The following is a 14,583-nucleotide window of genomic DNA, read 5'->3' on the forward strand; positions in this document are numbered from 1 at the left end:
GATCATGCCTATAAATACATAAATAAAAATTTCAAGGGAAATCCAAATTCAATCTTATATTCATATGCTTAAATACATACAAACAAAAATGTTGAACACTTCTAAGAAACTTCTAAAAAAATGTAAATGCAACTATTTATGTACCTTGACATACATTTACATGTATGTTACATGTACCTCTGAATGGGAAATCTATAGATGCTAACTTAATGCAAAAATGCAACCATTAAGGTATCTTTATATATGTTACACCTTTACAATTTTCTCCCCAGTATATTCATATAGCATAATGGGATTAATTATAGCATCACACTCATAATACATTCTTTATAAAATTGATTCAGATAGCATCATGGTAAAAAATATAGCACCATGATACCATGGTGCTATAAGGCCCTGGGGAGAACACTGCCTTTATATGAATTCTGTAGATCACACCATATCCTTCAAACTTTGTAAGGATCACTCTGAATAATCTAACAGATGATAGAATGTACTCATGTTTTCAAAAATACACTTCCAGATGCAACCAGCTGTTGCTATACAATAGTTAGCATCATTTGAATTGAAACTGTGTATCAAAATCATAACATGCACATATAGTATAACATGCACATATAGGAATAACTCATCAACAGGCATCCTTTCTTATGAAATATTTAGGGAAAATGTGCCTGTACTTAGTTACAACCACTCACAAAAAGGGAGCATATATAATCCCCATACCATGCATATATGTACATTTACAATACAGAATTAGTCAGGTACATATATCATTGGTGTCTTCTGCAGTGAAGGCACACATTCATCCAAAATATTCAACTTCAATTACTGATATTTCTTTAACTTGTGTTTATACACAAACTATGAAATTAAAACTAAGACTGACTATTCATGATTAGACATGAGGAAAACATACGATGTATGTTGAATTATGGTTATTGGACTGTCTATTTCATTAAACTCTCAATAATTCTGCAAATTGGTTACTGTTCCATATCCTGATCACAATTTATTTTAATTTTGGATATACTGTAAAAGAGTCAAATCTATGTACAGCCTCAAACCTGTGTCTTTTTATCGAATCCATGTCCTAAATAATACCATCATATATTGCATCAAAGTCTGAAAGACTTCACAAATCTATGTCTTTTTTCTTAATGCTGTAATTTTATAACTTCTTTCAAGCTTGGTATATAGTGTGATTGCTTTTGGTGTGTAAATTAATATTACAACAAAAAATGTACAGAAAATCCTGTAAACTAGAAAAAATTTATTGTAATTGATTTGTAATTGATTGATTTCCAAATATTATGACACTTAAAATGCATCTACTATCAAGCTAAACCCTTTACATACAGTGCTGTCAAATCTCATGCATTTTTAGCTTTATTGGCAGCATTTTCCTTTGATCTATTGTTTTTTCTCTTTGATCTTTACAATTTTTTGCCAAATCTCATGCATTTGCTTCATGAAAACTTGACAGCCCTGCCTTTATGTAAGAAATATTAATATGGTAAATGATAATATTTGAATGTATGATATTTTTTAGAGTTCTTTTTTGAATAGAATATTTAACATCAATATGAAAATGGAACAATTGTTTTTTTTATTTTAAATTTCATTGAAGTAATGCTCCTTGATGTAGATCCAAACAAAGGCAGGCATCAATTAAGCCACGAATGATATAGACACAATAAGAGGTTTATGGAGGGTAGATTTATCGGCCAGGCATTCAAACAGACTTGACTGTAAAACAATACTCTTTTCATGCTTAGTTCTTATGTTCATGTAATCAAACTTTAAAAAAGAACATATTTGATGTAGGAAAGTTGGGTGAAATATTAAAGACATATTTAAAATAAATAAACTAACACTCACACATATCTAGCCATTATCTAAGGCATGTAGGTGTCTAGATGCGTAACCGTAGCTCTTATGTCCGTATGATATTTTTTTGGGACAATTTGCGGTCTATGGTCCGCATTAAGTTTGGCTAAAATGGCTGCATTTTCACCTCAAAATTTACTCTGAGTACAGACAAACCTTTGTATCTGGAAAAGTTTTAAGGCATAGCATGCCCTAGATAAATAAAATTCAAATATATCTTATGTTTTAGAAAAATAAAAACTTAACAAGATTTTGCAGTGCACTTTTTTCATTCCTCCAGAAGGTGCCTACATAAACTAAGTTGGGAAAGAGGTTTGAGAACTTCCCCACAGGTAATAATTGAAGTGAACTGTATTGATTGACATGGACAATAGATACCAGACAATAATTGATTTAAACTGTGTACCTGAGTGGACCATATCAAGTGAACCTCAACTGTTTGTTAATTTTATCATCTTCTTCAGGGACGAAAAAAAGTGCACTGCATTTAAATTTTCTAAAGCATACAATGCATTTGAATTTTATTATCTAGGGCATGCTATGCCTTAAAACTTTTCCAGATGCACAGGTTTGTCTGTACACAGTAAATTTTGAGGTGAAAACGCAGCCATTTTAGCCAAAGGGTCCACATGAACCTTAAGGACATAGGAGCTACGGTTCCGCAGCTAGTAGGTGTCAATATGAAAAATCTATCTATGATCTATTAATATATGAAAATGCATTGGAAAGAGCTAACATGCTCAGACACTTATAAAAACAATAATCTAAAAATTGAGGTTTAATAATAAGATTGACGTAAGATCAAGATCCTACAACTGTGCATGTATGCATCTGGATGATCTCCGTCACGTCACCATATGACACTTTATTTAGGGTTATACACAACGTTGTTTTATTTATTTAGAAAAGGAACATTAATTTCGTGATTAAAATGACTTACATGTGAAACATAATTAGATTAAAAGAGCTCATTCGATGTCAAACACCCTTTGTAAACATTCCTGAAATAATTCTGTTTCTGTAAACATTCTGGTCAATACTACTTCCTGTAGGGGAAGTAACTCAATGTACCTTCGCGATCAACTGACACACGAAATGCACAAAGTAATAATAGGAACTTGGAGTTTTTCATATGAAGCGGTAACTACAGCTAGGAATGCTCTTTTATTAAGTCAGTCGTCGATTCATTCAATAGAAAAGGGAGTTAACAGTGAGTTTCGTTTATATCTACTTTTTTTCTCCTTTTTAACTTACCAATAAAGGTTTTCAAAACCACTCAGTGTCTTACTTTCTCCTCATGAAATTAAGTTAACTTCTCCAAGACTTGAATATATTATGCTAACGGTAATTTTTTTATCAAATTAGCGGTAAGTGCTCGAGATTGATCAATCGATCAATTGATTGATTGGTTGATTGATTGGTTGATTGGTTGATTGGTTGATTAATTGATTGATTATGTCAAAATATTCAATTATCGTTAAAACACAATATCTATCATGACCGTGATGTATTGTATTCCCTCTGCACTTTTTTTTTTACCAAATTGATGATGTATACGTTGTCTGGTAAAATCTGGGACCAATAGAGTACGTAGCAAACTTGAACACACTAAAAAGAATTTTACATACAGCTTATCAGTGCTTTATCGATTTAGTATATGGTTATCAATACATCTGTTATTCTGAGCTTGTAAGGTTAATTTCAGTATGATGAAAACAATAGTTTTCTTTAATTTTGACTGATTGATCAGACAAGAGACGTATAATACCAAATTGGCAGTGATATTATATTTCTAGTCAGATTGATATAAATCTGAAGAAAAATTAAACAAAAGTTTATTGATCTATCTAAAACGATTGAGTTCAGTCAGGCGCGTAGCAACCCGTACGCAAAGACGCAGTTGAGTACACATCGAAAATTTGACAAAAATAAAAATATGGTAAATCTAGAAAGAATAAAACTAAATTAATAAGATAAATTAAAAAGAATTATACAAATATGTTGATAGTCACTTTGTAGCTATATTCCGTTCAGGAAACTAGTCTACTCTTTTCATTTACGGAATTAGCATCGTGATTATGTTGCTGATGCAAACAATTAAAATGACTGAGTCCTCGGGGTGTCAGAACACAATTGTTACAACTACTATACCTCCTTACCCTGACATATTTTCTTAAGATTACAAAATAACTGATGAAATAAAATATGACGTTCTAAATAGACCATGGACAACGATTCATTCTTATGATTGTGAGGTATGTATAGTCTTACATACGTCGTCATAACATATTTTTTTAAACAGTCTAGTCAAACTTAAGTTTAACGGGGTGGTAAATGTAATTTTCGTTCAACGTATTTGCCGTTTTTTTTTTATTTGACGATCAACATGTTTTTTCTTTTTTATTTCACGTTCGGCCGTGCAAGACGGGTGCTTCGTTCAACATGTTTCACCAATTTAATTAAACATGCTTTGAGATTAAAAGTGCTTATTTTCCGTGCTTCAAGATTTAAAGTGCTTGTTTTACTTGCTTGGTAAAATTAAAAGACTCGTTTTGGAAGTTAATAAAAAGAAATCAGAAATAATTTGATGCTTTTCTTTGTAGATTTTTGGACTTCAAACGTATATTACTGACCAGTTAAAGCATTAACATATATATTGATATAGATATACTGTTCCCAGGTTAAAATTTTCTGATTAGGCAACATTTAAAATATATGGTGGTGTCACTATATATTTTAATTGTACTTAATACCTAATCAAGCTCAACCCACTACACAAAAACCTAATTTCTAAGCCAACAATACTTGTTTGTTTTTCCCTAATTAATATTTTTTTCAAATTTAATTATTTTCAAAAGTTGACTTGTAACTCATGAAAATAAGATTTCTGTGTGGTAATTTTAAGTCCCAGGAAATCGCGAAAATGCAGGATAGTGCACCGTTTACCGCCAGAGCTTCTGGTGGCCTGAAGCGGACCAGACCCCCCCCCTCCTTCGTATGACTTCCTTCCCCGGCATTGTGTACACATCATACTGGCCTAGCTACGCCCCTGTCAGTAGTGTAGACTAAATGTTATTGTATTGCTACAGTTGATATACAGATAATATTTTCTTTCGGGTTCGTATTCTTGATTACAGAAAACAGTTGTAAAATAGTCTCAATCAGAGAATATTATTTATGGGTCTCCAGCAAGAATATCATATGACTGTAAAAGTAACGGGATAGACGGTGCTTTATACACGCAGTGAATTCACGTAGCAAATATAGGATACTGTGGTTTTAGTGAGGGTTAAGAATATTTTATTGTTTATTATAAGTGTTTTGTACTTACTGTGCTTATCTACACTACTGTTTCAAATTATTCCATGATTAAAATATTCACATACACTGTTACTTAATATTTTCCATAAATAAATTAAAACACGATTTAAATATTTAAAAGATGTCCAAGTGCCATCAAAGTAGCTTCCTGCTATTAGGATTAAGTGTGTGGTATAAAATGTCAAATCAAGGAAGACATTTGGGACATATAAACACCTCCGAGCTAAATGTTTGCCTGTCGAGTACCTGTTACTCTTTATGGTGTAAACTTGTAAACAACCTATTTATGTAAAAGAGGCAACGATGGACAAGTACATTTTTCACTTCAGCCTGATAATCACGGTCTTGGAGGATTTTATTTAAAAAAAAAATAAACTCAAGATTCATAAAGGACTTAATTAAACCCGAATATATACTGAAGACATCTATGTCGATCATTTGGTCTCTGATGGATATATGTCTCATTGGCAATCATAGTTTTATCACATCTTCTTAGTTTTGTATCAAATAACAGATTAAATGCTATAATCATATAATCATAATTTCTATAAACCCTAGCCATTTTTTTAAATACATGTATGTTACTCCATATATATATCGCTTTTCATTGAATATGATTTACTTATAATTAGTAATCGTTTTAATTATTGATGTTATTGTCATGTCAAATGTTTATTTCCTTTAGGGTCCTTAATTGGAAATGAAAAAAATCGTCTTTTGTATTGGCATATTTAGAACCAATTTGACAAAGACGAGTACATGTCAACTTTTTAATCGTATATGGAATATCAAGTTTTTGCTCATTTTTTTACGTTGTCAACGTGAAAAAATGGTCAACAAATTTCCTTCCATTACAATTGTATGGTATAAAATTCCAAATTTATACTACATTTGTGTAATTGGCAATATTTGTTCCTTTCTGAAAAAAAAAATGTTCCTCTCCGACAACGTAATATACTATTTTTCAAAGTCATTGTTGAAAAATAGAATCAAAGGCGTTTGGGACATGGAACCCCCGTTTTTTTTTTTTTTTTTTTTTTTTGTTTTTTCTTTTTTTTTTTCTTCAAATTTTCTTTTTATACGTGCTGCCCCCGTCTACTCTAATTTTCCAGTAGAGGAACAGCACGTAAAACTGTAGTTAATTGCAAGATTGTATGGGTATACAATGAAGCGGAACTCATAAAAATAAAGGAGACTAACTTTAAATATTAAACAGAGAAAAAAAAACGCATAAGAATTAAAGAAAAAAGGGGACTTCGAGCATCAAGCGCATGCTTATATAGAACAGGATGACCAGAACAACTATATAATTTTACCAAGCCTGTCAACAATTTGAGAAGATTGGATAAGTTTTATAGGACCTGTGTTTGAGTGCGTGTATTTCCGTTGTTAAGGTGAAAGATGCGTACACTGTAAATCAGCGATCTCTTGTATTTTCTGATATTTTTTTATACAATTAGAGCATACGGAACTACAACTGCATACAGAAAATCTTTACATTCCTATAGTAGGTTTAGGAGATTGTAATCCAACAAAAAGATTGGATACCTATAGAATCCATATATATAACGCTACTGAAAAATGCCGCGTGATTTTACTTGGACAGTAAACACATTTAGGGTGTCCCCTAATTCGATTATTTATTTTAGGAAAATTAAAATTGGGTAATTGTTTCGATGTGAAAATATGACAATAACATCAAAATAAGCGTATCGATCGTTGTGAGTGCAGACGGCATCGTGCCGTGACCACCCGGAATCCTATTTCAAATTGAAGTTTTGCGATACGATACACAATGGGATGTGTGAGTGTGTGTGTGTGTGTGTTGGAGAGGGGGGATGGGGCGGTGTAATTAGGCTTTCGTGATACATAAAACAATTTTTCTTATTTTGATAGGCATTGAAGAAAATATGAATTACGGTCCCTGTATTGTTGGCATTGGTGGACCGAGAAATTCGCATGGATTTTTGGAAATGGATGCCGCTGTAATGAATGGACGACATTTACAATTTGGAGCTGTAACTGCACTTAAAGGGTTAGTTTACTTCTTTTGATGTAATACGAACAGTAGACTCCTATATCAAATCAATATGCTACGATTTATTGCAATATCTCTCTGTGTGTCCATGGAACCAAAAACATCTACAATCCAATCTTATCTAACCATTTAGGAAAAAGACAATCAATATCTGACACGCTGTTTAATGTAATTGTGCATCCTTTTCACGTTTCCTAAGGTGAAAATAATTTAGAGTAATATATCCGTAAGAATCTCATCCTTTTGAATTATTTTCAGTTAACCTTTATTATGTTGTAGTTGTGCGGCCTATTTTGTCGTGTTTTTTTATTGCAAGGGCTTGAAATATGAGCCAATTTTGCCGGATTCACAAATACGCCGAGTGCAAATATATCTGTAATTTTTCTCTCATCCTGGGTAAAGCGAATTTTATAACATCTTGGATATGTAGTGTGGTGAAGTATCCTGTATGGGGGTTTTGTCTCGCCAGATGATGCGATATATGTATAAATCTTCATATCTTTTATGGTGGAAGAGCTTGATAACCCATATCTGCATGGGATTTAGATGCTTTTGTCTGAAATTTCCACCTGCGGGAAATGTCACAGAAAACGAGTCATAGGGATGATGATACGACCTCAACGACGTAAACTTCATTGTTTAAAGCTTTATATTTGTTGAGGTAGAAGACAATCCATATCCTTGATACAGATGACTTTGTCTGAAGTTTCCATCTGGCATATGTCCGTTGTTCTTGGCCTCATTTTCATAACTCAATGACCGCTTTATAAACTATGCGTTTTTATCATGTGATTTATCACTTAAAGGTAATAGATCAACTATAATCGGTGTATAAATTAATAGTAAGACGTACATGTCCGTCTGTCAGGGCCCACCTCACCATCACATTATTTCGTGAATCAGTGACCAATGTTAAGTTTAAGCAGCAGAGACAAAAAGTCATTTCAGCGTGTGCACTCTTAGTGTTTCCTCTTATAATCTCCTCTAAATTGGTGATTTTTTTACCATGCATTATCCAATATGGTCTCCAACTAGAAACATGGTCAAGTACTATACATAGGACACGTTGTTTTGTCGGAAAATTCTATTAAATAACACGACCACCTCATCGGAACTAGGTACCGGTATCTTAGAGACCGGTATAATACGCTGGAATATTTTATGTATTCAAAGATGAAAAAATAAGCGCACCTAAGATCATCAGAGAGAGCTCATTCGGCTGTTAATTAGCCCTGTAATCTATACAAGGCGTCTATGAGGGGGTGGACAGGGGTAAGGAACATTGGAATGAGGGGCGGGAGTCAGGGGGTGTGAAGAGCGTGAGTAAAATAGGGATATGCTGGGGGAAAAATGATTGATTTTCGTCTGGGAGTAAAGGGTAGGGGGAATGGGGGTTGTGTAATCAGGGACGCCCTCGTCTATGATATCATTTTTATTTAGATTTTCAAAACCGATCTCTGTGGCTAGGAGTGTTATGGAACATTGTACTCACAGTATGTTGACAGCAGAGGGTGCCAGAATATTTGCAGAAAAAGAAGGATTTACTTTCAAACCAGAGCTCGCCAGTGAAGCTGTAAATATATCCGAAATTTGGAGTTGTAGTTGAATGTTACACAAGAACATTTTAGTCAGGGTTCTCACTAACACAAGTCCTGTCACTTTCTGTACCGGTGAGTCCAAAGATGCATTACAGTTGCAATTATCGTCAATTAATTGCATAAGTTTAAAAGTTAATATACATTTGACTATTTATAATTTTTGTTGTAAACAGGCTTTAATGGTGAATCAAGGTATATACAGAACTTTGGACTCGCCCTGGACTGGCCTGACACAGTGAGAACCATGTCATAGTAACACATATTTTAAACATTTGCGGAATGTTCATCATACCAGAGACATATATGTACAATATGTCTCTGATCATACCAATCAGTTTGATATAAAGTTTGACTTGCAAAGATATTATATTCTTTCATGATTTATTTACCAAATAAAGTATGACCCACAAAATAGTGTTGACATGTAAATATAGTCACTGTGGTAAGCCATGTGCTGCAAAACTGTGGCACTATGAGGGACATTTAAAACAGTTGATTGCCACACTACACTGGCATCATTTTTCTAACGACTACATACTTTAAGCCGAGGAATTTAACAGTAGATATTTTTTGACTATCCCTTAAATGTTAATTATAAGTTGAAAAGAAATGAGGCGGTCATATAAAGATCATTCAGTACACAGTTTTTTTTTTACAATTTTAAATTGAAATATGTTTTTGTTTTATTCTTCATTTAATTTCTAATTTACAAACCCCGGAATATAAGAGAATCACACTTTCAGAATAATGGAGAAATGCAACACCAAAGTCATGATACGCTAGGACTGATTGTTTTGGATGGTGATGATATTTCTTGTGGTTAGTATTATGTTAATGGAAAGATTAATTATTTCATTTGTCATGAGAAAAGTATACATACAGGCATATTGATTAATTATACTTCATGTCAAAATGCCAGATTTTGATTGGTTAATACGAGGGAGACAATTTACTCTATCCCATGGCAAATACTCTATCACCCTCCACGCGGAGACGCTTGCTCAAGTGTGCGCTTTGATAAATACGGATGATTGTTATGTACAAGACGACATAGTTTATCACTTTGAATTTGAAATTGAATAGACAGTAATAACAGAACATTCAGTATAATAAATTAAATAACACATATCTGAGAGGGTGATAGAGCAGATTGTTACCCCTCGAAAAGACATTGTCAACCTTGGCTTCGCCTCAGTTGACAATGTTTTCTCGGGGTAACAATCTGCTCTATCACCGTCTGAGCTATGCGTTATTTATATATTATAACACAGAGCACTGTTAAGATTTTGGTTATATGATGTGAACTTTTTAATCAGTATTTTTTTTCAAATGGCATAAATATGATATACCATTTTGAACGTTTCAAGGATAAACTGACCTATATTTCATGATTTTGTGATCACCGATAAATAAAATTGAGAATGGAAATGGGGAATATGTCAAAGAGACAACAACCCGACCAAAGAGCAGACAACAGCCGAAGTACGCATTACTTATATATGCTGACTTCATACTGGAGCTTCTTAGGAAGAATAAAAAGAAGCTAGCATGATTATCCTTAAACTTCACGTTCCGCTATATAAACGATGTCCTCTCACTAAATAATTCAAAGTTTGGTTACGATCTAGGACTATCAAAAAGCCCCAGTTACTGTCCCATCGAACTTGAAATAATGGATACAACAGATACAATTAAGTCTGCCTGATATCTTGACTTACATCTAAAAATTGACAATGAAGGTCGGTTGAGAACAAAACTTACGACAACAGAGATGATTTCAGCTTCCTAATTGTGAACTTTCTATGTAGCAACATTCAAGCAGCACCTGTATATGAAGTTTTTATCTCCTAGTTGATACGATATTCAATTGAGCATTATTTCCTTGCTAGAGGGTGGGGCTAACTAGGAAACTACTGAACACCGAGTTCCAATTGGTGAAGTTGAAATCATCCCTTCAAAACCGTCACTATCAAGAGCGAGTTAACCGTTATGGAATATCTGTTTCGCAGATGACGACGAATATGTTCCAGTGTTATAACCACATTTCCGTCCTCTTTTCCTCAAATATGACCTACCGAAGTTGACTTGTACTTGCATGAGCAACACGACGGGTGCCACATGTGGAGCAGGATCTGCTTTCCCATCCGGAGAACCTGAGAGTAGCCCAGGTTTTTGATGGGATTCGTGTTGTTCAGTCTTTAGTTTTCTATGTTGTAATTTTGTGTACTGCTGTTTGTCTTTTCGTCGTTTTTCGTTTTTGACATTAGTTTGTTTTCGACTTATGAGTTTGAATACCCCTTTGGCATCTTTCGCCTCTCTTTTATATAGACGTTTCAGGCATCCACAGTATTGGACTTGTTTTGCACAAATGTAAGTCTTGTATCGATCATCAGCCCAGTGGCCAGTCAGCACTTTAGCTTTTACATAAAATATCATTAATAGGTCGATTTTCTGTAATTTTACTGTCTATTAAACTGAATTATTCGAAACGGGCATATTTAGCTCATAGCCGTACTTTGCACAACTGTTCGGAATTTTTGGTTTTAAATACTCTTAGACTACGTAATTGAGCCGACCTTCACTGTTCGAGCGCAACTAGTGAGTCTAATATGTAGACCCAACGTGCATCTGGTGTACAAAATTAAAAGTCTGGTATCTTTGATGTATCTTTTATGAATGCAAGCTAGGACTCCTGAAAATGGAAGTATCAGTAAAATGGTTCAAAGCATAACCTTCCTGGTATAAAATTTGGCTGCAATTATCTGCTTCGCACAATAAAGCTGCGAACGAAGTCTGAGGATCTGGGACTACTCTCGACATCGTACATCAGTCTCCGGAAATAACATATTCCCTTTTATTAGATTAATCTTCGGCTTATGTTCAAAAACGTCTTTTTAGTTATTAGATGTTGTTATTTCCAGTTTGGACCAAAGGATAACTGTATTAAACTCAAGTATTTCTTAATTTAGCCAGTTTTGATATGGTTGTGCAGGATGTTAGTGTACAGTTTGACTTTTAACCTATAACACAATTATACGAGATAATACCACCAAAGTTCCTATAACAATAAATACATTATGAAGTTTACACTGTAGTACAGAAACGTCAATACCAGATTTACAGCATTGAATTACCTTTTCATTGCTAGCCATTTTATAAAGGTCTGTAGACTATACTTTTCATTTTTATTTGTTTAGGTGTATCGACTAGTGGTATGCCAAATAAACATCCTGGTAGAGTAGGAGATAGTGCACTTCCTGGCAATGGTTTGTATGCAGGTAAGTCTCGACAACATAACTTATAAAGGAGATAGTGCACTTCCTGGCAATGGTTTATATGCAGGTAAGTCTCGACAACATAACTTATAAAGGAGATAAGGATGTATTATATCTGACATGCAATGATACTCTCTTGACATTACTCAAAATTCATGATAGGTATTCATCTGCAAAATCAGATTTCAAGATTTTTTGTGTTCTATTTAAACAGCCTGTTATTGGGTTTTTTTTTGTCTGGTTTTAGATGTTACTGGCGGTGCAGCATGCTGTAGTGGCGATGGAGATTTCATTCTAAAGTTCTGTCCAGCATTCCATGTGGTTCAATTACTGAAACAGGTAGGTGGTGCAGCATGTTGTAGTGGCGACGGAGATTTCATTCTAAAGTTCTGTCCAGCATTCCATGTGGTTCAGTTACTGAAACGGGTAGGTGGTGCAGCATGTTGTAGTGGCGACGGAGATTTCATTCTAAAGTTCTGTCCAGCATTCCATGTGGTTCAGTTACTGAAACGGGTAGGTGGTGCAGCATGTTGTAGTGGCGACGGAGATTTCATTCTAAAGTTCTGTCCAGCATTCCATGTGGTTCAGTTACTGAAACGGGTAGGTGGTGCAGCATGTTGTAGTGGCGACGGAGATTTCATTCTAAAGTTCTGTCCAGCATTCCATGTGGTTCAGTTACTGAAACAGGTAGGTGGTGCAGCATGTTGTAGTGGCAGTAAAGTTTTTATTCTAAAGTTCTGACAACATTCCATGTGGTTCAGTTACGGAATTGGGTAGGTGGTGCAGCATTTTGTAGTGCTGATAAAGATTTCATTCTAAAGTTCTGTCCAGCATTCCATATGGTTCAGTTACTGAAACAGGTAGGTGGTGCAGCATGTTGTAGTGGCGATGGAGATTTTTATTCTAAAGTTCTGTCCATCATTCCATATGGTTCAGTTACTCAAACAGGAAGTCATCTAAAATGGTTATTTTATTAGTTTTAATAGAAAAATGCAAAAAGAATTAATAAGGAAACATGTAATATTTTATTTGAACAGTTAAACTGTATTGATACCTAGAAAAGTTCCATTATACATATGTTTTAGCTGTTCTGTAAATCTGTTTAAAAGATATGTGAAAGATACCAAAGGAATATTCAAATTCATAAGTTGACAACTGACAATGCCATGGCAAAAAAAGAAAAATGACAAAAGACAAACAACAGTACATGTAATTCTGTTTAAAGTTGTGAATATATTACACATGGAATTTATTGATATTCAATTACTTTTTTTGATAATTTTAGGGAAAAGAACCCAAAGAAGCATGTAAAATTGTCATCAGTGATATGAAAAATCGATCCTCTGATTATTTTGAAATTTCTATAATAGCAGTTAACATGAAGGTATTTAGTCATTTAGTCAGATCAATATATATAAAGGATGAAACAGTCTTATTCATAATTTCATCTTATAAATTTATAATGTCAGATAAATACATATGCGTCAAAATATTTTCTGTTTAACTTTAAATATTTGGAATGCTGAATGGATATTGCAGTTTGCTATATTTTTAAAAACATTTATCAGTTCAGTATATGCTACTTTCTAATGTCCATAATATCAGGCTCTCTTTTGGAGTTTTCTCCAGTATATTTCTGTTTTTAACAGGGTGAGTATGGTACAGGCACTACTGTGGAAAGCTGGAAAGATCCTCTAGAAAAAGATAAAACATATAATGGATTTCCTTATGTTGTTTGGACAAGTGGAATGGATGAACCAGTTTGCTTGTGTCAAGAAACAAGCACATAATTATGATACAATTAATTCATAACAGACAACCACACTTCAAGTTACCATTGGGTTACAGGTTTATTCATGGTGACTAGTTTTGCCACATTGGTTGTGTCTAGGACCAAGGATACAATTGTACATATTATGAAGTACTGTACTTCAACAACAGAGGGCATAAGCTGACATTCAAAGATACAAAATGTAGAATGCAGAGGAAAACTTATTCACTAATAATAAATTATTGTACAGTTGTTAAAAGACAATAAAGACATATGAAAAAGAAGTGCTGAATTGTCAGTGCCTACAGAAAACAGGTTGTGACTTTAATCCACAATCGAGTTTTCTAATAATCATGACAGAAAAATATGACTGTTATAGCAGTATTATAGTTTTATTGCAGAATTGTACATTACAATTTAGACTATGCACTTGACTTCTCCTCATCATGTCCTTTATATTAAACTACCTTTTACTTGATTCATTACCAACACATCGTCCTGAACATGCATGAAATATTTGCCAATGAAACATCAATGTCATAGTTGCCAGAAAAGTAACAGCTATGTCTTACTCCAGTCAAATTCGAAAGTCCAGTTGAATTGGATCTAAGTTGGTATTATCTAGGAGCTTGCATTTTCAGTTACTTATTAAAGGATGGCAGTTAACCTCACTCCAGTTCCCTAACAAAT

General features: G+C 33.9%; 2 protein-coding genes across 6 annotated transcripts in view; one reads left to right on the forward strand and one right to left on the reverse strand.

The window, feature by feature from the left end:
- The window catches only part of LOC127734125 (peptidylglycine alpha-amidating monooxygenase-like), a 46,362-nt gene extending 41,094 nt beyond the window's left edge, over positions 1-5,268 (reverse strand). Inside the window, exon 1 of one of the 4 annotated variants that reach the window (XM_052243797.1) lies at positions 5,222-5,265. The gene's annotated coding sequence lies outside the window, so the exon portion shown is untranslated. Of the gene's footprint in view, positions 1-2,830; positions 2,938-5,221 lie in introns of those variants that run through there. The other 3 variants (XM_052243799.1, XM_052243798.1, XM_052243800.1) reach the window with 3 other exon arrangements.
- On the forward strand, positions 2,953-14,369 carry LOC127734129 (N(4)-(beta-N-acetylglucosaminyl)-L-asparaginase-like). Of its 2 annotated transcripts, XM_052243807.1 has the most exons (8): positions 2,953-3,100; positions 7,108-7,246; positions 8,690-8,822; positions 9,591-9,666; positions 12,045-12,125; positions 12,370-12,461; positions 13,408-13,506; positions 13,772-14,369. In XM_052243807.1, the coding sequence occupies exons 1-8, from the start codon at positions 2,956-2,958 to the stop codon at positions 13,910-13,912; spliced, it is 906 nt and encodes a 301-aa protein (XP_052099767.1). In that variant the 5' UTR covers positions 2,953-2,955; the 3' UTR covers positions 13,913-14,369. The 2 variants fall into 2 exon arrangements, with proteins under 2 accessions (XP_052099767.1, XP_052099768.1); XM_052243808.1 differs by lacking the exons at positions 2,953-3,100; positions 7,108-7,246 and having other exon boundaries at positions 8,780-8,919.
- Positions 14,370-14,583: the final 214 nt, after the last annotated feature.

Source organism: Mytilus californianus, unplaced genomic scaffold, assembly GCF_021869535.1.
Source record: "Mytilus californianus isolate M0D057914Y unplaced genomic scaffold, xbMytCali1.0.p SCAF_3, whole genome shotgun sequence".
NCBI lineage: Eukaryota > Metazoa > Mollusca > Bivalvia > Mytilida > Mytilidae > Mytilus > Mytilus californianus.

Excerpts from the sequence above, each read along its gene's own strand:
- LOC127734129 (XM_052243807.1), top strand. The coding sequence starts at position 2,956 with ATGTACCTTCGCGATCAACTGACACACGAAATGCACAAAGTAATAATA. Across the intron at positions 7,247-8,689 it reads GCTGTAACTGCACTTAAAGG|ATTTTCAAAACCGATCTCTG; the intron begins GTTAGTTTACTT and ends ATTTTTATTTAG. Across the intron at positions 13,507-13,771 it reads TAATAGCAGTTAACATGAAG|GGTGAGTATGGTACAGGCAC; the intron begins GTATTTAGTCAT and ends TGTTTTTAACAG.